The sequence below is a fragment of the Schistocerca nitens genome, chromosome 2 (assembly GCF_023898315.1).
Source record: "Schistocerca nitens isolate TAMUIC-IGC-003100 chromosome 2, iqSchNite1.1, whole genome shotgun sequence".
Lineage (NCBI taxonomy): Eukaryota > Metazoa > Arthropoda > Insecta > Orthoptera > Acrididae > Schistocerca > Schistocerca nitens.
Window position 1 is genome coordinate 464,400,450 of NC_064615.1, and position 25,392 is coordinate 464,425,841.

The 25,392-nt window shown below is 40.5% G+C and overlaps 1 protein-coding gene across 1 annotated transcript in view; it reads left to right on the forward strand.

Moving 5' to 3' along the window:
• Positions 1 to 23,901, forward strand: part of LOC126236360 (E3 ubiquitin-protein ligase ZNF598) — an 84,848-nt gene extending 60,947 nt beyond the window's left edge. The window contains exon 7 of the mRNA XM_049945592.1: positions 22,551 to 23,901. Coding sequence (XP_049801549.1) covers positions 22,551 to 22,775 — 225 coding nt within the window. The 3' untranslated portion in view covers positions 22,776 to 23,901. The remainder of the gene's footprint in view (positions 1 to 22,550) is intronic.
• The last annotated feature ends 1,491 nt before the right edge of the window (positions 23,902 to 25,392 follow it).

The following is a 25,392-nucleotide window of genomic DNA, read 5'->3' on the forward strand; positions in this document are numbered from 1 at the left end:
AGATGATCAGAATAGTGTTTTATTATACCATGTTGACTCTGTAGTGTTATCGTATTGCTCGCGATTGCTTGAATGTTTTATGTGTATAGAAATACTCTCTTTATGATATGAATATAACAGAGGGAAACATTCCACGTGGAAAAATATATCTAAAAAGAAAGATGATGAGACTTACCAAACAAAAGCGCTGGCAGGTCGATAGACACACAAACAAACACAAATATACACACAAAATTCAAGCTTTCGCAACAAACTGTTGCCTCATCAGGAAAGAGGGGAAGGAGAGGGAAAGACGAAAGGATGTGGGTTTTAAGGGAGAGGATAAGGAGTCATTCCAATCCCGGGAGCGGAAAGACTTACCTTAGGGGGGAAAAAAGGACAGGTATACACTCGCACACACACACATATCCATCCACACATACAGACACAAGCAGACATATTTAAAGACAAAGAGTTTGGGCAGAGATGTCAGTCGAGGTGGAAGAGTAGAGGCAAAGAAGTTGTTGAAAGACAGGTGAGGTATGAGTGGCGGCAACTTGAAATTAGCGGAGATTGAGGCCTGGCGGATAACGAGAAGAGAGGATATACTGAAGGGCAAGTTCCCATCTCCGGAGTTCGGATTGGTTGGTGTTGGTGGGAAGTATCCAGATAACCCGGACGGTGTAACACTGTGCCAAGATGTGCTGGCTGTGCACCAAGGCATGTTTAGCCACAGGGTGATCCTCATTACCAACAAACACTGTCTGCCTGTGTCCATTCATGCGGATGGACAGTTTGTTGCTGGTCATTCCCACATAGAATGCATCACAGTGTAGGCAGGTCAGTTGGTAAATCACGTGGGTGCTTTCACACGTGGCTCTGCCTTTGATCGTGCACACCTTCCGGGTTACAGGACTGGAGTAGGTGGTGGTGGGAGGGTGCATGGGACAGGTTTTGCACCGGGGGCGGTTACAAGGATAGGAGCCAGAGGGTAGGGAAGGTGGTTTAGGGATTTCATAGGGATGAACTAACAGGTTACGAAGGTTAGGTGGACGGCGGAAAGACACTCTTGGCGGAGTGGGGAGGATTTCATGAAGGATGGATCTCATTTCAGGGCAGGATTTGAGGAAGTCTTATCCCTGCTGGAGAGCCACATTCAGAGTCTGGTCCAGTCCCGGAAAGTATCCTGTCACAAGTGGGGCACTTTTGTGACCTGCCTACACTGTGATGCATTCTATGTGGGAATGACCAGCAACAAACTGTCCATCCGCATGAATGGACACAGGCAGACAGTGTTTGTTGGTAATGAGGATCACCCTGTGGCTAAACATGCCTTGGTGCACAGCCAGCACATCTTGGCACAGTGTTACACCGTCCGGGTTATCTGGATACTTCCCACCAACACCAACCTATCCGAACTCCAGAGATGGGAACTTGCCCTTCAGTATATCCTCTCTTCTCGTTATCCGCCAGGCCTCAATCTCCGCTAATTTCAAGTTGCCGCCACTCATACCTCACCTGTCTTTCAACAACTTCTTTGCCTCTACTCTTCCACCTCGACTGACATCTCTGCCCAAACTCTTTGTCTTTAAATATGTCTGCTTGTGTCTGTATGTGTGGATGGATATGTGTGTGTGTGCGCGAGTGTATACCTGTCCTTTTTTCCCCCTAAGGTAAGTCTTTCCGCTCCCGGGATTGGAATGACTCCTTATCCTCTCCCTTAAAACCCACATCCTTTCGTCTTTCCCTCTCCTTCCCCTCTTTCCTGATGAGGCAACAGTTTGTTGCGAAAGCTTGAATTTTGTGTGTATATTTGTGTTTGTTTGTGTGTCTATCGACCTGCCAGCGCTTTTGTTTGGTAAGTCTCATCATCTTTCTTTTTAGATATATTTTTCCACGTGGAATGTTTCCCTCTGTTATATTCATATCATAATTTGAACCCAACAATGACGTTTGTTATTGTCACTGTTACATTTCGAAGTCTTTTCTGTCGTCTTATTTCCTCCTTCTGTTTTTGCCAGTAGTTTCCCTTTGTATTCACCTTCTCCTTTTTACCGTACTCCACTATACAATTTTATCCCGCCGATATATACTCAACAATACGTAATAATACGTAACCCACTTCCAAAACATAACCAAAAAAATTTTTTCTTCCGCTACTGCTAAAATCCACCGTTTCGAGTTCACAAACATTTCCTTTCAGCTATAAACAACCTTTTCGGCTAGTTTTAATAACTTTTGCTTTATTTCGATTTCCGTTTTTTTTTCACATCACCGATCATTTTTAGCCGCTTCCCACAGGTTTTAACGTCATTATTTCTCCACCAGACAATTGTTAGCCTCATTTCCATAATCTGCCACCACCATACCACTACTTTTAATACATCCTCACGTAGTTTTTTCGAAATTTTCCCGAATTTCTCCACCCTTTAACGTGTTTTGGCGGCAACACAACCACCTAACTTTTATGCACATCGTTATCTACCTACACCATTTCACCACAGGATCAACATAACCCAGCTCCAACCAACCCCTTTTCGCCTCTTTTCACACCAGATCTCCATTTGCTTTCTACTTCACCCTTATCTCTCCCCACATATTTTTATATTCATTTTCATTTCAGCCTCATGTTACACTTTTGACCTTCTAGTACCATGTCACCCGCACAACACCCCCACAACGACCCCATTAAGTTTTATTTACATTTCCTCCGCAGACATGCCTTCGCCCTAGCCAGATTACGCTCCCATATTCTATTTTCTCAGGCTTGTCTCACATTTGGCATTACCCCCAAAGGCCTCACACTTCAAGTTCCCATCTCTGGCTGCAACCCTTCCTTCCATCAGTCCCTATACCAGTTCCAAACTGAACAATCCATTGCCCTCACCCACCTAATCCTGCACCTACACATCAACTCAGCCAATGAACACACCCGTCAACTCCTATCCTTAATAAAAGTCCTTAATCTTTCCTCTCCCACAGCCACACCGGCTGTTCAGAGCATCCTCCTACAGGCCAACCGCAAATTAGAACAGCATGCCACCCTCCACCTCAAAAAACTATCCAATCTCCTGGTTTCCCACCTCTGGAAAGGCAACTCACTCACCCTTCACAACCTTTCCAGCAAACCTCAACCTCCTCTCATTGCACACAAACCCAGTCTCTCCCATCTACTCAATCTCCCACTTCCAGCTCCACTCCCTCCAAAACCTCAAAATTCCTTTCAACACAATCTGGAACCACAACACCCTAATTCAGTAGTTAACCTTTCCTCCAAACCTCTCTCCCAATCCGAAACCTCTGTCCTATCCAAAGGCCTCACCTTCAGCCCCACTCCCAGATTCAACCAAACAGCCCTCGTCAAAGATTTACTGTCCTACACCCGTACTCTCTGCTGGAAATATCACTTTGCCACGAAGAAAAATGATCCTAATCCTACTCCTAATGTTCCAACTCCCCAAGACACCATCCAAATTGAACCCTGCCTGGAACAGTTCCGTCCTCCGTCACAGCAGGACCCACCTCCTCTTCCTCAAAATCACCCTCTCCAAACCTTCCAGGAATTTCTGACTTCCAGCCTTGCATCTCAATCCTTCTTAAAAAACCTTAATCCTACACCCAACATCACCACCGCTGAAGCCCAGGCTATCCGTGATCTGAAGGCTGACCGATCCATCGTCATTCTTCCGGCGGACAAGGGTTCCACGACCGTGGTACTTGATCGTCGGGAGTATGTGGCTGAGGGACTGCGTCAGCTTTCAGACAACACCACATACAAAGTTTGCCAAGGTAACCCCATTCCCGATGTCCAGGCGGAGCTTCAAGGAATCCTCAGAACCTTAGGCCCCCTGCAAAACCTTTCACCTGACTCCATCAACCTCCTGACCCCACCGACACCCCGCACCCCAACCTTCTACCTTCTTCCAAAAATCCACAAACCCAATCATCCCGGCTGCCCCATTGTAGCTGGTTACCAAGCCCCCACAGAACGTATCTCTGCCTACGTAGATCAACACCTTCAACCCATTACATGCAGTCTCCCATCCTTCATCAAAGACACCAACAACTTTCTCGAACGCCTGGAATCCTTACCCAATCTGTTACCCCCGGAAACCATCCTTGTAACCATTGATGCCACTTCCTTATACACAAATATTCCGCACGTCCAGGGCCTTGCTGCGATGGAGCATTTCCTTTCACGCCGATCACCTGCCACCCTACCTAAAACCTCTTTCCTCATTACCTTAGCCAGCTTCATCCTGACCCACAACTTCTTCACTTTTGAAGGCCAGACATACCAACAATTAAAGGGAACAGCCATGGGTACCAGGATGGCCCCCTCGTACGCCAACCTATTCATGGGTCGCTTAGAGGAAGCCTTCTTGGTTACCCAGGTCTGCCAACCCAAAGTTTGGTACAGATTTATTGATGACATCTTCATGATCTGGACTCACAGTGAAGAAGAACTCCAGAATTTCCTCTCCAACCTCAACTCCTTTGGTTCCATCAGATTCACCTGGTCCTACTCCAAATCCCATGCCACTTTCCTTGACGTTGACCTCCACCTGTCCAATGGCCAACTTCACACGTCCGTCCACATCAAACCCACCAACAAGCAACAGTACCTCCATTATGACAGCTGCCACCCATTCCACATCAAACGGTCCCTTCCCTACAGCCTAGGTCTTCGTGGCAAACGAATCTGCTCCAGTCCGGAATCCCTGAAACACTACACCAACAACCTGACGACAGCTTTCGCATCCCGCAACTACCCTCCCGGCCTGGTACAGAAGCAAATAACCAGAGCCAGTTCCTCATCTCCTCAAACCCAGAATCCCCCACAGAAGAACCACAAAAGTGCCCCACTTGTGACAGGATACTTTCCGGGACTGGACCAGACTCTGAATGTGGCTCTCCAGCAGGGATACGACTTCCTCAAATCCTGCCCTGAAATGAGATCCATCCTTCATGAAATCCTCCCCACTCCGCCAAGAGTGTCTTTCCGCCGTCCACCTAACCTTCGTAACCTGTTAGTTCATCCCTATGAAATCCCCAAACCACCTTCCCTACCCTCTGGCTCCTATCCTTGTAACCGCCCCCGGTGCAAAACCTGTCCCATGCACCCTCCCACCACCACCTACTCCAGTCCTGTAACCCGGAAGGTGTACACGATCAAAGGCAGAGCCACGTGTGAAAGCACCCACGTGATTTACCAACTGACCTGCCTACACTGTGATGCATTCTATGTGGGAATGACCAGCAACAAACTGTCCATCCGCATGAATGGACACAGGCAGACAGTGTTTGTTGGTAATGAGGATCACCCTGTGGCTAAAAATGCCTTGGTGCACAGCCAGCACATCTTGGCACAGTGTTACACCGTCCGGGTTATCTGGATACTTCCCACCAACACCAACCTATCCGAACTCCGGAGATGGGAACTTGCCCTTCAGTATATCCTCTCTTCTCGTTATCCGCCAGGCCTCAATCTCCGCTAATTTCAAGTTGCCGCCACTCATACCTCACCTGTCTTTCAACAACTTCTTTGCCTCTACTCTTCCACCTCGACTGACATCTCTGCCCAAACTCTTTGTCTTTAAATATGTCTGCTTGTGTCTGTATGTGTGGATGGATATGTGTGTGTGTGCGAGTGTATATCTGTCCTTTTTTCCCCCTAAGGTAAGTCTTTCCGCTCCCGGGATTGGAATGACTCCTTATCCTCTCCCTTAAAACCCACATCCTTTCGTCTTTCCCTCTCCTTCCCCTCTTTCCTGATGAGGCAACAGTTTGTTGCGAAAGCTTGAATTTTGTGTGTATATTTGTGTTTGTTTGTGTGTCTATCGACCTGCCAGCGCTTTTGTTTGGTAAGTCTCATCATCTTTCTTTTTAGAAATACTCTCTTTATATATAAAAACAAAGATGATGTGACTTACCATACGAAAGCGCTGGCAGGTCGATAGATACACAAACACATACATATACACAAAATTCTAGCTTCCGCAAACAATGGTTGCTTTGTCAGGAAAGAGGGAAGGAGATGGAAAGATGAAAGGATGTGGGTTTTAAGGGAGAGGGTAAGGAGTCATTCCAATCCCGGGAGCAGAAAGACTTACCTTAGGGGGAAAAGAGGACAGGTATACACTCGCGCGCGCGTGCACACGCATACGCACACACACATATATATATCCATCCGCACATACACAGACACATGTGCGGATGGATATGTGTGTGTGTGCGCAAGTGGATACCTGTCCTTTTTTCCCCCTAAGGTAAGTCTTTCCGCTCCCGGGATTGGAATGATTCCTTACCCTCTCCCTTAAAACCCACGTCCTTTCATCTTTCCCTCTCCTTCCCTCTTTCCTGACGAAGCAACCATTGTTTGCGAAAGCTTGAATTTTGTGTGTATGTATGTATGTATGTGTTTGTTTGTGTTTCTATCGACCTGCCAGCACTTTTGTATGGTAAGTCACATCATCTTTGTTTTTAGATATATTTTTCCCGCGTGGAATGTTTCCCTCTATTATATTCATGTCATTAATTTGAAATACTCTCTTTGTAATAGTTCTTCAATTTTGAATGGAAAAGTGGATATCATTACTATACAATGATATGTTAATGTAAGGTGAAGACTGCTGTTGTGTTAATATTTGACTGTGGTTGTGTATAATGGCAATGTGGATCAAATAAGATAGTGGTTGTGGATCTAGTCACTACTATATCCTCAGGATGTTCCTTAGGTGATTATTAACATAAATTCACATTTCTAATGTATAGCCTATGAGGCATTAATAGTTATCATTATACCTCAGGTGACTTATCAATTAATATATACTTGTGGCCAGCCTAAATGTTGTGTAGTACCATAAGTGTTATTATAATATAATGATTATACACTCCCAATAGGTCCAGGTTCACTTACTTGAAAAATAGGAGTAATAAGAATATATAATCACATAAACAAACTAAGATAGAAAATATTATTGTATTAGTACTGGTATTTGCTATGATTAATTATAATTCCTCTTTGGAGTATTAGGATTTAGCAGAGATCTCTAAACTAACTGTAAGACAGGTAGACTGGTTAGTATATATTGTATATTTTCCAAGAAATTGTGTGTTAAGTTGTATATGCACTTACATATGTAACATTAAAGCTTTTTAATCTGTGAACAGTTGCGTATGCAGATGAACTTCCAATACATCTAGATTCAGTTTACCTTAAAACCAAGTAATAACAATGTCTAACACACCAAGACAGAAATCAATCGTGCAGTAGAACCATTATCTCTATAACTGCAGCCAGAGGCTGTTTAAATTATTGTTTTAAATATGTCTGCTTGTGTCTGTATATGTGTGGACGTTATAGAGATAATAGAGATAATGGTTCTACTGCACGATTGATTTCTGTCTTGGTGTGTTAGACATTGTTATTACTTGGTTTTAAGGTAAACTGAATCTAGATGTATTGGAAGTTCATCTGCATACGCAACTGTTCACAGATTAAAAAGCTTTAATGTTACATATGTAAGTGCATATACAACTTAACACACAATTTCTTGGGAAATATACAATATATACTAACCAGTCTACCTGTCTTAAAGTTAGTTTAGAGATCTCTGCTAAATCCTAGTACTCCAAAGAGGAATTATAATTAATCATAGCAAATACCAGTACTAATACAATAATATTTTCTATCTTAGTTTGTTTATGTGATTATATATTCTTATTACTCCTATTTTTCAAGTAAGTGAACCTGGACCTATTGAGAGTGTATAATCATTATATTATAATAACATTTATGGTACTACACAACATTTAGGCTGGCCACAAGTATATATTAATTGATAAGTGTATAACCGTCCTTTTTTCCCCCTAAGGTAAGTCTTTCCGCTCCCGGGATTGGAATGACTCCTTACCCTCTCCCTTAAAACCCACATCCTTTCGTCTTTCCCTCTCCTTCCCTCTTTCCTGATGAGGCAACAGTTTGTTGCGAAAGCTTGAATTTTGTGTGTATGTTTGTGTTTGTTTGTGTGTCTGTCAACCTGCCAGTACTTTCATTTGGTAAGTCAGATCATCTTTGTTTTTAGATATATTTTTCCTACGTTGAATGTTTCCCTCTTTTAACCATGTTATAATCATCAGTTTTTCATATTTTACCTCATAAGTGTTAATAACCATAACTGTCATTGTTTCAGTCCATATAATAGTTTTGCAGTTTCTATTGATTGTACAAAGTGTGCTTTGTTGTGTTTCACATCCTTTCAGAAAATGTCCACAAATTTCTCACAGACATGGAAATTGTCTGTGTTACTATGAACTGATAAGATTCCATTGCGCGTGATTACATAATTGGGGAAATATTAATGTCACAGGTTTAAGAAAAAGCCAGAAGCGACAATGATTTACAACAACACAATCTTTGGAGTAGGCATTTAGATTACTTTTGTCACAATTACAGCACAGATGCTGATCGTTGGCAGTCTCCCCCGCCCCCTTGGGGAGAGTAACTGCTTTGGCTTAATGTGTTCTTTAAAAAGTTTGCTGAGGCAGGAAAGTTACAATACAAAATCAAGACGTTATTTATAGGAAAAGGAATTGGTCCCGATGTTTTATTTTGTATTTCAAAGTGACTGGACTGTGATCATTCACAAGTATGTAGGGAGCAGTGTGTAATCATGTCCAGAATATTCTGCAACAACAATAGTAGAACACACCCATGGTTCATAAATTTGTTGCAGTCACAAATTCCATTTTTTCCGTTGTCAAAGATGATGTGGGCCCAACCTGATGACCAGATCAGAAATTGAAAAGTTATGCTGTTTTATACGTCACTTGTAGAAGTAAAACAAAAAAGTATGCAATTTTCCCTTAATAGAAAACTTTGTATGTAGCAGGATTGTGTGCCAATGTAGTTACTGTAGTGTGTAGCTAAAGTACAGAGAGGAAAGTATGTAGGATGTGTGCCCACCCTGTTAGCCGTGCTGTCTAATACACTGCTTTCCGAGCAGGAAGGCGTGCCGGTCCCCGGCACAAATCTGCCTGGTGGATTAGTGTCGAGGTCCAGTGTGCCGGCCAGTCTGTGAATGGTTTTTAAGGCAGGTTTTTCATCTGCCTTGGCCCTTATTCTTCTTTCATCTGCCTTGGCTCTTATTCTGCCTCAGTTACACTGTGTCGGCGATTGCTGCACAATCAGTGTCTCCATGTACGCAATTACTCTACCAAGCAAACATTTGGGGTTACACTCATCTGGTGTGAGACATTGCCAGGTGGGTCCACTGGTGGCAAACTGCTCAGTAACCCTGGGTTCGATGTGGGGCAGTGGTGATGTGAGTGGGCTGCTGTAGCCTGTTGTGGAGTTGTGAACCACTGAGGGCTATGTCAGGGATGAAGCCTCTCCGTTGTTTCTAGTGTTTCTAGGTCTCCAGTTCAATACAATACAATACAATGTAGGATGTGTGAACTAAAAGCAAATCAGTGCCCCTTATTCACTTTCATTAACAATTTTCAGTAAAACTGAATATATGTCCTTATTTAAATTCAGCTTTTGCAGCAAATACCAACTACTAAGGGACAGAACAAGAATGAAGTTTGCAACATGTAACCTATCACTCCAAAAAGTCTCAAAACTGGATTAATAAAAAACAGAAAAAAGTTAATACTTCAGGTATTCTACATAGTTTCCCACCACTTGAGTACAATGCACAGCCCATTCATACAACCATGTGAAGCCATAAGAAAAGGTCTCCTTTGAATGATGATCAACTTGCATGTCACATTGGCTTGAATGTCAGGGTGGTGTTTTCCTTTCATGTGTGTTTATGGCGACTTCACTGTCACACCATGAGTAGGGAACACTGTGTGACAGATCTATCAGTTTTATGTGGTCTAAGTTACTTTTACTGTTCTTCTTCAAATACAGTCGCCTTTTCTTTTTGATTTCGTGATCCAGCTAGTCCATAGCACAATCGTACATCAACTTATTCTTCTTAACTTCATCTCCAAGCAGAATGATGCTGTAAGAGTGCGTATCACTCTTTCCAGCTAATGAATGATGATCATGTCGTCAACAATTATCTTTTATATTGTTTCAACTGTTTACATCAATTGTGAAGACAGTTCTGATTATCGATGACTCATAACTTCAGATACATCATTCAGTATGTCTGACCACACTGAACTCAATTTAAGATCTAAGAGCCTTGGTTTGTCTCAAACATTTACATCTTAGTACTTCGATTTTCTCTTAGATGTTCATGACACCTTCAAGGGGTGCCTTTAAGAAATACGTGTTGATGTCCAGCAAATGTTACTGTGCTCACCACACCGCACCTGTTGCCCCTGCTGCATCACGTTGCTGCATATCCATCATCTGCACAAATCACAGATTGAGGAATGCATACTATTTTTTCATGCTGCATAAAATGTTTATAGACACAACCATCTTTTGCCAGTACGAGGGCCTTCAGTGGAAGATATGTCATTTTCACGAATAATCTGTTACACTACATTGATTATGTCGTCAGTGTGTGGACCTTTCATGTGAATGAATGCACTTTGCTGTTTTGTAGTAGTTTTGTACTGATAACGCCAAGTGTTCTCACCTATGATAATATTTTCTAGAAAAGAGTTGCCCTCATTTTACATTTCAGTCAAGTCGCAGCAAGTGCCGCCTGCATTGTTTTTGTTCAGCTATCGAGGTGTTTGGGGCAGAATTTTGCACACAATTTGCCATTGTTTAAAATGTTCTCCAGAGTGTGCGAACACTTGATTTAGAGATGTTGCTCTGCTGTCATTTGCGACACAATACTGTTGACACACTATGGCTTCACATCCACTGCTTAACACTGCCTGCTCGCAGCTGACTGGTTGAATGCACCTCTGTTGTTTACAGTTGTTAATTAAAGCTGCCACTATAGTTCCCGCACTGTTATCACTTCTATACCAGGAATAAAATAAGTCTTGGAACTTTTGGGCTGACAGAAAATGTCCTATTTCTTAGGCAGCTTAACAATTTAATGCCAGTGCTGATGCATCATGAAAGTAGTGCAATTTGCCTGGTAGGAAATGTTATATGCATTGAGACTGAGAGCAAATTGATTTTCACTTGTGTAAATGATAATGGAATTAATCGCAATATAAATTACACCATTATGTTTCATATTGTCATTCTCTTCAGTGATTCTAGTGTGCTAAAAGATATGCACAAATAAAAAGATACTTAAGAATATCTTGTGATGTCTTCGTGACCTACAGTCCTGATTTTGTCTTTCTAAGTACAAGACTGAGATAATGCATATATGCACGCGGGGGTGTATGTTTATTACTTTGCATCTGTGTACAATTAGGTTAATCTATGGTCACTGCACAAAGCCCAGGCTTTGTAAAAAATAAAAACTTTTCCCAGGTTAGAACAGTATTTGTATTCTTATGTTATATGTAAATCTTATCCCAAACAACCCAAGTTATTGTAGATGAGTTTATTGTGTTATTGAGTTCAGTTGGCAGCAGCAATTGAGTGAGCCAAAGAACAATTAGTTATACAAAGTTGTCTAATCTAATAAAAGGATCACACTGCATGTTCTGAAGATTACTGAGTTCGTGTCCATTGGCTCACAGCCAAAAAAAAAGTGGTCTTACCAACTGTTGGAACGTTCAACAAGGTGTAACTATTTGGAACACAGGAAAGTTTCTCATTGGATTTCTCATGCATCATTCACTTGTTGTAAACAGAATTGTAAGATGGTCATTTCAGTGGTTGATATTACTTTAATTTCCAAAATAGGCTCTGTATGAATTGATTGAGTTACATCATTTTACATTTGTGGCTTATTCTCCAACCCTGACCATTTGTTGATTCAGCAGCTTTAGACATAAGAGAAGCTTTACATAAGTTTGTGGTGGTTTGGGCCACCAGTGATTGTTCAGAAGAAAGGCAGAGCATTAGCACCTGGAGAAGACAGTGGCCATTTGTGTGGGAGCTCTGATTGTGTGAATGGGTGTGAATTTTCTACATCTGATGGACTGATAGCTGAATATATCTAGCTTTCTTTTTCACTGTGCTTGTCTGTGACTGAACCCTCCTTTATGTAGTGAATAGCAATCTACCATTTCCAGTGGTTGGTATTCCATCCTGGATTTTATATTGTTTGATTCAGATGAAGAAAACATGTTTTGTAGTGTAAGAAGTACTGAGTAGCGTATGTGGTGTACCCAGTAAAGCATTCTGCATACTCTTGGAAAGCATTCTGTATACCTTTGGAATTGGATCACTTGTTTCCTCTGAAGATCATAAACAAATGTCTCCATGCCATGAAGGTTTGCAGGTGGTGAATAACATGTCACTTACTGAAGCCAGAATTCAGAGTTCCGAGAAAGGTTGCTTGAGAGGGTTACTTCTTACAGATAAAAACAAACACTTGTAATGATATATTAAATATGTGTACACTAATTTAACTAGTTTAAATGGATCCATCTCGTTTGTTTGTTGGTGTACACTAAAGAATTTTTTCATTGCATACTGGAGTGCTGTTTTATGCCATCCATAAGTTTTTGAAAGAAAAAACAAACTTTTGAAGTGGAATCTGTCCGAAATATTTATCCACCATGCGCTAACCTTGTTTATCAGATGCCCACCTCTGACACTTCTGGGAGTGTCCTCAGTCTCAACACTTTAGTGAAGTACAGGATTGATTAAATAAATACCAATAAACTGAAACATTGGTTAACAAACTGCAGTTTAGTAGAAAATTCCATATTTATGACTATGCTGGTGCAGCACTTGCTTTATAAACATCACATTGTCAGTAGCGTAGTTTTTATGTCATTGGGAATGGTAACTAAATGTAACCCTGTTGTTCTCTTTGTTTTCTATAAATAAAGTTGAAATAATAGACCAGTTGAATAGTGCCATTGGATCAAGCATAACTCCTGAATTTGAACCTGAGAATGCAACAATATTGAACAGAAAAAAAAGAAAAGAAAAAGAAAACGTTGATACCATCACAAAATTTATGAGTTTACTGGACAGTGAATATTGAAGCTTGTGTGGAAGGTTTTAACACTGCAGCTTACATATGGTTTGTGCAGGTACGTAGCGAAAAATAACCAATAAGCGCCATTTGATTTGTTAAAAAGTCTCTTAACAAACTATAAGGTAATGCTGATTTTAAAGCGATTAGTGCCTGGGTTAAGTATTTCAAATTTAGATTTGGAATCAGTAAACTGGACATCCAGGTTGAGAAAGTAGCTGCTGACGGTAAAGCAGCTGAATGTTTGAAAAAGTGTTTTAAAACAATAATTGATATATCTGTTAAATTACTCTAAAATCCTAACAACACAGCTTGTTACTGGAAGAGAAAGAAGAGGAGTAGATACAATCATTTGGAGTTGATCCAGAGGATAGATCAAAGACTGTTTCCAAATGAAATGTTAGCATCTGGTTTTAAGGCATGTCTATTGTGCAATACAGATATGGTGTGCAGAAATATTTCATGAAATGGACGAGCTAATCATATGTATGTCTAAAAATTTGCAGTCCTATGTGGAAATAGCTAACTTGCTCATCACTTACATAACCCAAAATAATTTGTGAATGGATACAGTTTTTTTTAGACTGGTATGACACTGTATTTGTTCCTGAAGTCAAAAGCACTAGCTTACTTGTGGGAATTCTGGATTTTTGTTGTTGCTGATTCATACCTCCGCAAGTCATTCCTCAAACATTTCACTGGAAACAGAGAATGGAAAGTTTAAAGTTGTTTTTTCTCCTCCCAATATCATTAAAGTTCTTCAATCAATGACCAGGCAGTTGTCAAAAGCTTCAAACATTATTACGGGTTGGTGTTGTTGCATATGGCTTTGAATGGGGAAAAAGAAAGTTAAAATATTCATTAAGTGCATATCAACTTGAATTTATGCTGTGCTCATATACAGCTGTATATGCTTGAGCTATTATTGAAGGTGCTGCTATAACATAAGTTTTGAATAAGCACCTGCCATCAAATGAGTTTCTATGCCTGAAGATTTGTACCAGGACTGACTGGGCTGATTTAAGAATATTCTTCAGGCTTTCAGGAATGTGATGTTGATGACACAATCTATAAAGTACTGGCGGATGATGAAGTCATTGCCTGTGTCAACGACTGGACTGAAAAAGGACCATCCAGTGAAGCATCTTTTCATTGTTCTAAGATTGCTATGAAACTGTTTGAACAAGAAGAAGAATGTGAAGCTGATTCTAAAAATTATTTTAAGTTTTGGCAGCCAAGAAGTCTTGTAGTAAAAGAAAATTTTTCAACTTCTTTTCCTAAACTTTACTGTTCTACTACTTGAGTAGCTTTGTGTCCGCTGCTTTGCTCATGTAGGCTGTTTAGTCTGCAAAGATTTTTTAAAATATTTTTATGAAATCCTTATGTCGTTCACAAATTGAAACACCTTCTAAGCTTTTCACACTAATTAAGTCTGTATAAGCATGGTCTTCATCGAATGTACTTCTGACTAAAAAGTCATTCTGGTAACTGGAGTCCAAAGTTCTTATTACTCATGCCTTCTGTGTTGCTGTGGAGATACTTCCATAGCAACTTGCATCCCGTAACAAATATTTCTTTACATTTAACTGAATAGTGAAATACCATTTTTCATAAATTTACCTCCAAAATTTTGTTTAATGTAATGAAATATTTTCTTAAAAATTTTCATTCCATGTTGCACTTCCTTGGGGGTTGAATTTCCAGAAATTCTGAAACACACATTTTATTTATTTCTCACTGAAGTCAAATACCAGTTACTGTAGATGTAGCCTTAAAAATCCTTTAGTAGTTCTTTCGTGATCATTTATTTTCTAAAAAACTTTCACCCACTGTTTTACACCCATAGGGTTAAATTTCCAAAAATGTTGAAACACCTTTTTTTTTTTCTGACCGAGAAACCAAATACCAATTTTCGTACCTCTAGCTTCAAAATTGCCTTAATAGTGACATTTTTTGAAAAACCCTTTATCCCCTATTTCACCCTTTAGGGTTAGAATTTTGAAAAATCTCTTCTTAAATGACGCCTACAGTATTAGTTTCTATCCTTAGCAGTTTGGGCTGGGCAGTGATGGTCAGTCAGGATATTGCCTTTTGTACATATAGATGTATATTTATAATGGATATTTAATATCATTGTTTCCTTGCTTCCTATTGCTATTTTAACACATGCTCATGAACACCAACCATTGAATGTAATATTGTACTATAGTAATTGTGAAAAATATATGGATAGCAAAAATAGTGGTTGTGCAGGGTTTCATCTGCATTCTTTGGGCTGATCTTCAGAAGTATAGAGCTATACTATAGACAGAACCTAAGCAAGTTTTATCAGAACTGGAGTTGTAATCAATGATAGATTTCAATTTTGACATTGGTCATCGGATTTAAATTATCTCTAATTCAGTGTATTATTTCAGCTATATCCGGGTATATTTTGTCCACCATATGTCATTCAGGCATCATTGTTAGCTATTGAGTTATCTGTATAACAAACTGTTATTGAAGAAGCAAACTGTATTCTCTCTCTCTCTCTCTCTCTGTGTGTGTGTGTGTGTGTGTGTGTGTGTGTGTGTGTGTGTAATCCTATAGTTAAATATTGTTTGAGGAAAACTAAATTTGACTTAATTGAGAGACTGTTTGAAAGTTCCTTTTATTTTGTACTTAATGTGAAGAAAAAGCTGTGAGAAGCAAATTAATACTGCTTCATCAATTACTGATTTTAAGCTCTTATGTTATATTACCAAGAGTCTTAGCAGAAGCCTTGTACCTATCTGTTATTGAAGCTGTGTACAACTTTCTGTCGTCTTGAAATCACTGGTCAGCAAACACATATCTGTGAATTGGGGAACATTGTTTGAAGTCTTTTTTTTATGATTTTGTTAATTATTAAATAATACTACAGAGGTTTCTTGTCTTGCAAGCAAATAAATGTGACAGTTTAAACAGCTCACCTTTTATGCTTCAGATTATAGGCAGTTTAAGTAACAATTCAGCTGTTTGTTGTAACAAAACAGAAAATGTCATATATATTTACCCAACAGTCTTTCAACAGATTGAAAAACTCAGCAAAGAATAGCATTAATCAACACCAAGGGGTCAACAAAGAAGAAACACAGTTGTTCCTATCACCCCCACACGTTCCCCCTTTGAAAGTCCCACAGCTTGGCAGCACCATTGATATTTAATCTTTGGCAGTGCCTTCATCAAGAAATCATCTGGCTGCTTGATGGTTCTGATCTATTTGATGCTGAACTTTCTCAGATGATTAGCTCACAAATATTGGTGCCTTATATCACCGTGTTTTGTTAGTGTGATGCAGACTGTTGTGACTAAGTGCAGTGGCACCCCTTTAATCACAGAACACACTTATTGGTTTCCCGCGGTGTTGGACATTCAGTTCATGGCGTAATCCTTGAAGATATATTGTTTGTTGTGCTGCTGTTGATAGGGTCATATATTTGGCTCCTGTAGTCAATTGCTGTTTTGAATTCAGTGAAATTACCAACCCAGTTAACTTAAAATACAGCTATTGTTGATAGAGATCTGATACATAATCGGCATCACAGAAGCCTTCAATTTCTGTCGCTTCATATTAGGTCATCTAAATACACTATCCAGTGGCAAATTTTTAATCCCTTCAGCACGCAGTCTAAGAAACACTAGAATGTTGCTAGTGCATTCTTCAAAACTAATGACATTCTTCTACACTGAGAATGTTCCCAAGGTACTGGAAACACAGTCTTTGATCTATCCTCTGGATCAACTCCAAATGATGGTATCTACTCCTCAAGTCTGTCATCTAGAAATAACGGCACTGCCCACGATTATCTACATCTACATGACTACTCTGCAATTCACATTTAAGTGCTTGGCAGAGGGTTCATCGAACCACAATCATACTATCTCTCTGCCATTCCACTCCCGAACAGCGCTCCGGAAAAACGGAACACCTAAACCTTTCTGTTCGAGCTCTGATTTCTCTTATTTTATTTTGATGATCATTCCTACCTATGTAGGTTGGGCTCAACAAAATATTTTCGCTTTCGGAAGAGAAATTTGGTGACTGAAATTTCGTAAATAGATCTCACCGCGGCGAAAAACGTCTTTGCTTTAATGACTTCCATCCCAACTCGCGTATCATATCTGCCACACTCTCCCCCCTATTACGTGGTAATACAAAACGAGCTGCCCTTTTTTGCACCCTTTTGATGTCCGTCAATCCCACCTGGTAAGAATCCCACACCGCGCAGCAATTTTCTAACAGAGGACCAACGAGTGTAGTGTAAGCTGTCTCTTTAGTGGACTTGTTGCATTTTCTAAGTGTCCTGCCAATGAAACGCAACCTTTGGCTTGCCGTCACCACAATATTATCTATGTGGTCTTTCCAACTGAAGTTGTTCATAATTTTAACTCCCAGGTACTTAGTTGAATTGACAGCCTTGAGAATTGTACTATTTATCGATTAATCGAATACCAACGGATTTCTTTTGGAACTCTTGTGGATCACCTCACACTTTTCGTTATTTAGCGTCAACTGCCACCTGCCACACCATACAGCAATCTTTTCTAAATCGCTTTGCAACTGATACTGGTCTTCGGATGACCTTACTAGACGGCAAATTACAGCATCATCTGCGAACAACCTAAGAGAACTGCTCAGATTGTCACCCAGGTCATTTATATAGACCAGGAACAGCAGAGGTTCCAGGACACTTCCCTGGGGTACACCTGATATCACTTCAGTTTTACTCGATGATTTGCCATCTATTACTACGAACTGCGACCTTCCTGACAGGAAATCACGAATCCAGTCGCACAACTGAGACGATACCCCATAGGCCCGCAGCTTGATTAGAAGTCGCTTGTGAGGAACGGTATCAAAAGCTTTCCGGAAATCCAGAAATACGGAATCAACTTGAGATCCCCTGTCTATAGCGGCCATTACCTCGTGCGAATAAAGAGCTAGCTGCGTTGCACAGGAACGATGTTTTTTGAAACCATGCTGATTACGTATCAATAGATCGTTCCCTTCGAGGTGATTCATAATGTTTGAATACAGTATGTGCTCCAAAACTCTACTGCAAACCGACGTCAATGATATAGGTCTGTAGTTCGATGGATTACTCCTACTACCCTTCTTAAACACTGGCGCGACCTGCGCAATTTTCCAATCTGTAGGTATAGATCTATCGGTGAGCGAGTGGTTGTATATGATTGCTAAGTAGGGAGCTATTGTATCAGCGTAATCTGAAAGGAACCTAATTGGTATACAATCTGGACCTGAAGACTTGCCCGTATCAAGCGATTTGAGTTGCTTCACAACCCGTAAGGTATCTACTTCTAAGAAACTCGTGCTAGCAGCTGTTCGTGTTTCAAATTCTGGAATATTCCATTCGTCTTCCCTGGTGAAGGAATTTCGGGAAACTGTGTTCAATAACTCCGCTTTAGCGACACAGTCGTCGGTAACAGTACCATCGGCACTGCGCAGCGAAGGTATTGACTGTGTCTTGCCGCTTGTGTACTTTACATACGACCAGAATTTCTTCGGATTTTCTACCAAATTTTGAGACAATGTTTCGTTGTGGAACCTATTAAAGGCATCTCAATGGTTTCTGTGATGTGTGGACTGAAGTAAGCACATGTTGTTGTCTTATTGTTGTAGTAAGTGACAGTAGCTGCAGCAGCCTTACTTTCCCTCCCGCCTATGTGCTACTACTCTCCTCTATTATGCCATGAGCTACTACTGATTTATATGCTCTTCTAAAATCAGTGGCAGATACCTTGGTATTCTTCCCCTCAGATGCTTAACTTTCTCATACAATGCAGTCTCAGCAGCATCCTGTGCCTTTTCATAGCTTACACCTTTGTGCAAGAATCTTCCTCTTCTGGGATTGCTAACATTGCCACTAATGTTCCCTTTAACAACTCAACCTCCTCAGTGCCAAAATTGTCCACGTTGATGGGTATTAGCTTGCTGCCATCTTTTTCTGTACACATCCAATACTTTATCTTAATAAACAACATGCCGTATCCAACACATCACTATCCTCCTCTGTTTCCACTATACACAACGTACGAACTGCTAAGTCAGGCTCCACACTCATCCACAGCAACTTTTCAGTGCCATTTGATTGAGTCTTAATGTCATTGATCGTGGTTTAACAGGATTTCCTTGTTCAACAGATGCTCCTCGCGACAGTTACCCTTGGCAACAGCTTCCCATAGGTGGATGTCTTCCCACTAAGTTCCACCACACACAGTTGGAGGTAAATTATGGCACCATGCTGATGGAGAAAGTCGAACCCTAGGATCGTGCTGTAGCCCTCGCTTACATGAGACAATGCTTCTGCACACTGCCTCAATGTGGTTGCCTCCAATTGAAAACTCACCATTACCAAGCCCAGTGGCCATATATCATTATCCTCCACCTCATGCAAATAATAATATGGTGAGTCCCATTGCCTCCTAGCCAGTAAATCTCTCGTGGCCACTGAAACGTGCATTCCTATGTCCAACAGAAGCATATGCTTATTAACACCCACACACCGCCCCTGCCAATATTACCATAATACTGCCAATTGTTCATACCACCCATATTGTTCTGTTGTTGGCAGCACTACCTCTGGATATGCCCCATAAGCCCAAAATTAAAAATCTTATATTCAGAGCAATCACTTTCATTGATCTTTTACCTTGGTTGCAACATCAATCTCCTCAAATTCCATTGCTAACCTAACTGGTGCATGGAGATTCCTAGGTGGACTGGTGTGCGTCATCCTAGAGATTTGTGGTGCTAAGCATGCCAGGAAAGCATAGTGTGCCCTTTGCTCAGCTTCCTGTAACACCACCTGGTTTGCCTCATCACTTTTCATTAATTCATACATACACACATTAAATTTCCTTATCCTGTGTGCCAAATTCTGTGTGGCTTCATTGGGCCTCTTAGCAGTTATACTTAACTGCTCAGGAAAAAACTGCACACTGATTTGCTTCTTATCTTTGCATCAATCCTTGACTGCGCTGCTCACAAGCGTCTCCCTTGTCTAGTGGCTCCATGCATTGTTCAAAGGATTTCACTTATCTTAAAAGGCACAATTTTGTTATTTTGCAGCAGTACTCATCCAGTGAACCCCCTATTTCAGCCAATGACAAAAGATCCCTCCTCAAATAACACATCAGATGACCTACTGGAAAAGGGAGTAACAAGGTTTGCAATTACTAGATGTACTTCTAGACTCTGACATTTCAACAACCACAACTCCTTTTCCTTCTGTGCTAGCTTTTTGTTCACAAATGTTTTGACTGCTCTCAACTGCGCTGCCTCATTCACTAATGATTGTATAGCTGCCTGATCGATGTGTGCCTGATTCTGCAATTGCATTACGCTTACTCATGCTCATGAATTCCATAATGGCCACTCAACAGTAAAAAGAGCAGAAGACGCTTTAGTTAATAACACTACCACAATTATTTCTTATGTCTAGTCATGAGTTAATCATCGACTCCCCATATTGCGTAACCATGTGACCAAAATGACGACGCATAAAACAAAACTACTGCCACAGATTTGGCACCGTGGGTAGAGTGCCCAAGTAAATTTCACTGTGCACATTGCACAGGCTCCAGTCACAGATCCTTAAAATTCCCTTTACTTTGTGACATCCAAGGTTCCTCCAGCCTCACAAAAATAACTTTGCAGTTATGATGGCTCATAACTCTTGACCCCACGATCGTCACAAGAGCACAAACAGAGAGTTTCACTCACCCCTAAACAAAGGTTCTGTTGACTTCAGTTCAGATATCACACTGCTGGGGTGTAGTACAATCTCTGCTGTCCGTTGGTGGTGACGTCAGCTCTGCTGAAAACTCTCTGTAGGTGGAGTGCCAGACCTGTGGGTCCCAGTGACAGACTGGTAATTGAGAGAAATACTTTATTATACTTCAGTTACAGAACTTGTCATTGTCAGTGTGAGACGGACATGCCCCACTCCAGCACTGTGGGCCGGCAGTGGCCAGCAGATGGCTGGCTTCTGCCCCATGCAAAGAAGTGCATCAGAGTCCTGCTGTGCTGACACCTGTCTGGCAGCAACCCAGCAGCCCATCAGTTGACGAAGGCCATGACTCTAGCAGTCCTCTCCTTCTTGTGCTGCTACTGCTTTCCACTTTTGAACACCCATGCTTAGGTGATTCAGGCCTGGCTCACATTCACGAAGTCTGTGAGGGAAGACTGCTGTGCACAAGACATGACCCGCTGCCTCCTTGGCAGGACTCTGGCCGCGACAGGTGCGAAAGGCAAGTCAGCAGTGCTGTGACACTTAACTCCCATACAGTGGACTTTGTGCGAAAGGCAACTGATGCGACACAGTCTCAAAACCATTGGTGAAGCTGGCAGTGCCCAGTTCCATCACCTACTGGAGCCCTGGCATCGTGATAGTGCTGCTGGACTTAGAATGAATCTGCCTCAAAATTCTTGGTCAGTTATTCTGCTCCGTGGTGCATTTGCTGCACTAATATCCAGCACCTGTCATGTAGCTCATAATGTGGTTCTTGTTCTGGTGTGGTGGCACATTACTGCTCACACTGGCTATTACTGGTGCACAGTGCAGATTCCACTGAGCTGGGCTGGGCTCATCTCACAATCACATTGCATACATGTTGCTGTAACCTGTGTGTCACCACATTGCATTTACCAGATAGCTAAAAGTTTTGCATGGAACTAGGTAGCTATGTTACACATTTAATTTCATATACCCTAGGTTTTTATAGTGAAATGTGTACTGCAGTTGATGAGAAAATAACAGCTATTAATAAAACCATAAACTTCCAATCATTGTAGATGGGCCATACCAGTCAAATAGTGATTATCCACAAAAAAAACCATCTGGTCCATTCAGCTAGTTCGGCACAAAAAAATCATAAACATTAATTTTTATTAACAAAAATAAAATGGCTTCATATTGAACACAGGCAAAATATAACTAAAGAGGTAAAGTGATGACAAATTATGCCACACAGGTATAGTGATCGTGATTCATCAGTTTCTGAACAGATAACTCATTATAGATATGGAAATTCGCAAATAATTTCTGGTATCATACTCTATTGGATATTGACTCAAATCATTCCTTTAAGAGATTATTAAGTCTACTTGGTTATGAATGAAATTCACATACACCCTGTTGCCAGGAACACAGATTGTCGAAACTATTTATTCCATGATAGTTGCATGAGAGGCCAGCCATGAAAATGGCAAATTATTTACAGTGTCACCAAAGAAAAAACTTTTGTTTCCAACAATTTACGTAAGTTTCATCTCTTTGGCTTTCTTAAAACTTGTAAGAATGTCTTAGCTTGTCTGATTGTCTCAAGAGTTATTTCATGCCTGTTTTAATTTTATTATATTAAAGCTGAAATTTCAACTTGTAAGACAATAACTTTTAGCACTTTCTGGTTAATATAGTTTCTTACTATGTGTTCTTTCTAGTATATAGTACATAGCTATAATTCTTAATTGATTCACTGTTTGGAACTTCTCTTCTGTAGGAACTGTGGACAGTCTATACCTCAGTGAAGTCAGAAAGTGGAAAAGGTGCCTGTATGCCACCGCTGGAGGTGTGTGGTGTGTGTGGACAGGTTATCGCCACAGATGATGCACAACAGCACAAGGCAGCACACCACCTGGATAACCAGTTTCCAGCTCTCGGCACTCATAAGCCTGGGACAGTAGCTGCTCCATCGACGACTCCCACCTGGGTTCGGAGGCAATAGCCATTTGTAGCGTTGTCTGTTATAATGGATTGTAGAGAGTACAGTTGACTGATGTTATGCTCAAATTTCCCATCTGCCAATGTCCTTCAAAAGGTTTGTTACCACAAGTGATTTGTCTGATTCACATGATGCTTTGGTTGGCACTACAGTAAGGACTGCAAGTGATTCTTGAGGACTGTGGTACTTTCTTTGCTGTGCAGCACCAGAATTTGTATTTGAAATATCTGTTGGGTAATTAAGTCCAAATGCAATGGGTCCATCATCTGATATTAATGCTATTTTTCTTCTGTTTGCTACACGATATCCGTGTAAAGTGAATGTCTATTGGTAAGTTCAGGCATATTTGTCTTTTTTTGTTGTTATTCTGGGAATTTTTCTAGAAATACAAAACCTTGCCATTTAATGTAATATTGCATCCAAGAGCAGTCGTAACAGATAAATGTGTGATATATCAATGAAAAATAAAACTTTTTTTATATTAATAGCCCTATTTTTAGACATGAAATGTAAGTAGTCCCATTTGTTGCTTCAGTTCACATTACAAAGAAACTAAACAAAATGTGTGCAAGTAGTGAAGTTTGTTCAATATCACAACCCTCTCCGAAAAATATTTTCACAGACTGGAAGTGTGGAGTATACCAATTATTTAGTTTTACCTCTTAGTGATATTTTGGAAACTGCTATTGTCAGTGGTTAAGTTTTTAGTTTTTCTCTGCATTCCTGTTTCCAAACATGAGAAGTATCAGAATTTCCTTTCATTCCCTATTATTTTCATTACTTTTACAAACAGTCTAGTGTGTGAGAGAGGATTTAAGGGAGAGGAGACTATAAAGTAAACAAACGAACATTCTGATTTGTGAAATGCTATAAGAGATTTGTACAACGCTACTTCGATTTCTTGGGTTAGCTGTTAAGATGTTTTTTTGTTTTATGTTTTACTGGTAGTCTAGCGCCAACTGACCGTACTGAGATTTGACTATATTCCTTATGAGTACATTTGTTGTGTAACAGAAAGTTGTGCTGTAAAAGCAGCATTCTTCAATAATTGCCGTGTGTGTGTGTGTGTGTGTGTGTGTGTGTGTGTACGCGCGCGCAGTGGAGTGACCATCCTGTTACTATGTCTGTGAACAGGAGGTGGGGAGCTCTCCAACTGAAATCCCCTGTGTGTGCGCGCGCGCACACAGGGGCTTTCAGTTGGAGAGCTCCCCACCTCCTGTTCACAGACATAGCAACAGGATGGTCACTCCACTGCTTGGTGTGAATTCTTATGTGCTTCATTGCTCCAAGTGGTATTTTAATTAATGCTGATTAACCATTGGACATTTGTTTCAACCTGTTGATAACAAAGCAAATATTCTGAGCTGCAGCTGTTCAAATGTACTACACTTGTCTCTCAAGAGTACTGTGGCAGATGAAATGAAAGAAGGTATTTTATCACTATGTGCCTAAATTGTTCATTGTACCATTTCAGCCAAAGTTTAGGCTACTGCTGATTTGCCATTGTTGGAGAATGAATGAGGGCTTTGTCTTGTAATGTATTTCTATTGTTGTTTATACTATATGTAAATATATACATAAATAATTGTTGCATAACATTTGTTCTAAAAGAAATTATTTTAAACCTGATTTATTTATTAAATAAAAGTAATATTTCTGTAATTGTCACTTGCTTATTCTTATTCTCTCAGTTTCTCTCAAATGAATTTACACATGTGTTGCCAAAGAATCCCACACTCCTCTTGATATGAACTGCACCACACAGGAATAACGGACTACAAATGGAAGCTAGTGCCACAACTAACCATGGAGCTAGTCATTGATAAAGTGTGGTGCTGCCAATGCCTTCTTCCGTGTCATTCGTCTTAAGTCATCAGGAACATATGGAATCATCATCATGTTGTAGCTAAAGTATAATTTGTCAAAGAAGGGCACCTACTAGTCAGCTTGCCGCTGCTTGTTTTTGTGGCTCACTCTAGAAGTGTTGGAAACATAGGGTTCCACTGCTCCACTGAACGTTGCTTAACAACCTACCCTCTGTTTCATGTAAGTGATTATAATTTCTTGAGCAACGTTTTAGAAATGGTAGCACTACTACACACATACTTTACTCTCCAATCAGTCTCAAGTGTAAGACCAGGTAGGAGCTCTTTAGTCGTGCCATTTCCACAGTCTGTGGATTGTTTGTAATGCACTACATTGAAGTGTAGTGTGGGTCTTTAACCATTTGACGAATGAAATAAAGCAACTGTTGTGGTTGTAATTTTCCAGAAAAACAGGCATTAATACTGGAGCCTTTAGTTCAGAGGTCACTACTCAAAGACCACATGAGCTACAATGTTCCTAGCGTAATAATCAGGAGATCTTAATTTGATGTGCCTCTCCTAAAAATCAAAAACTTAAAAGTTTTACACTTTTCAGGTGTTCAATTTTATGCAAATATTAGTATATGTCATGTAGGAATAGATCTTGGAAGACTAGATTCTACCATTTTCTTGGAGTCAGTTGTATGGGGGAAGGAGAGATATGGTACCTTCACAAAGAATACTGTTTAAATCAAATAGCTGGAAAAGGACTGCAGAGAAAGGTAAATACACCAAAGTAGTGTAACAGAATCCAT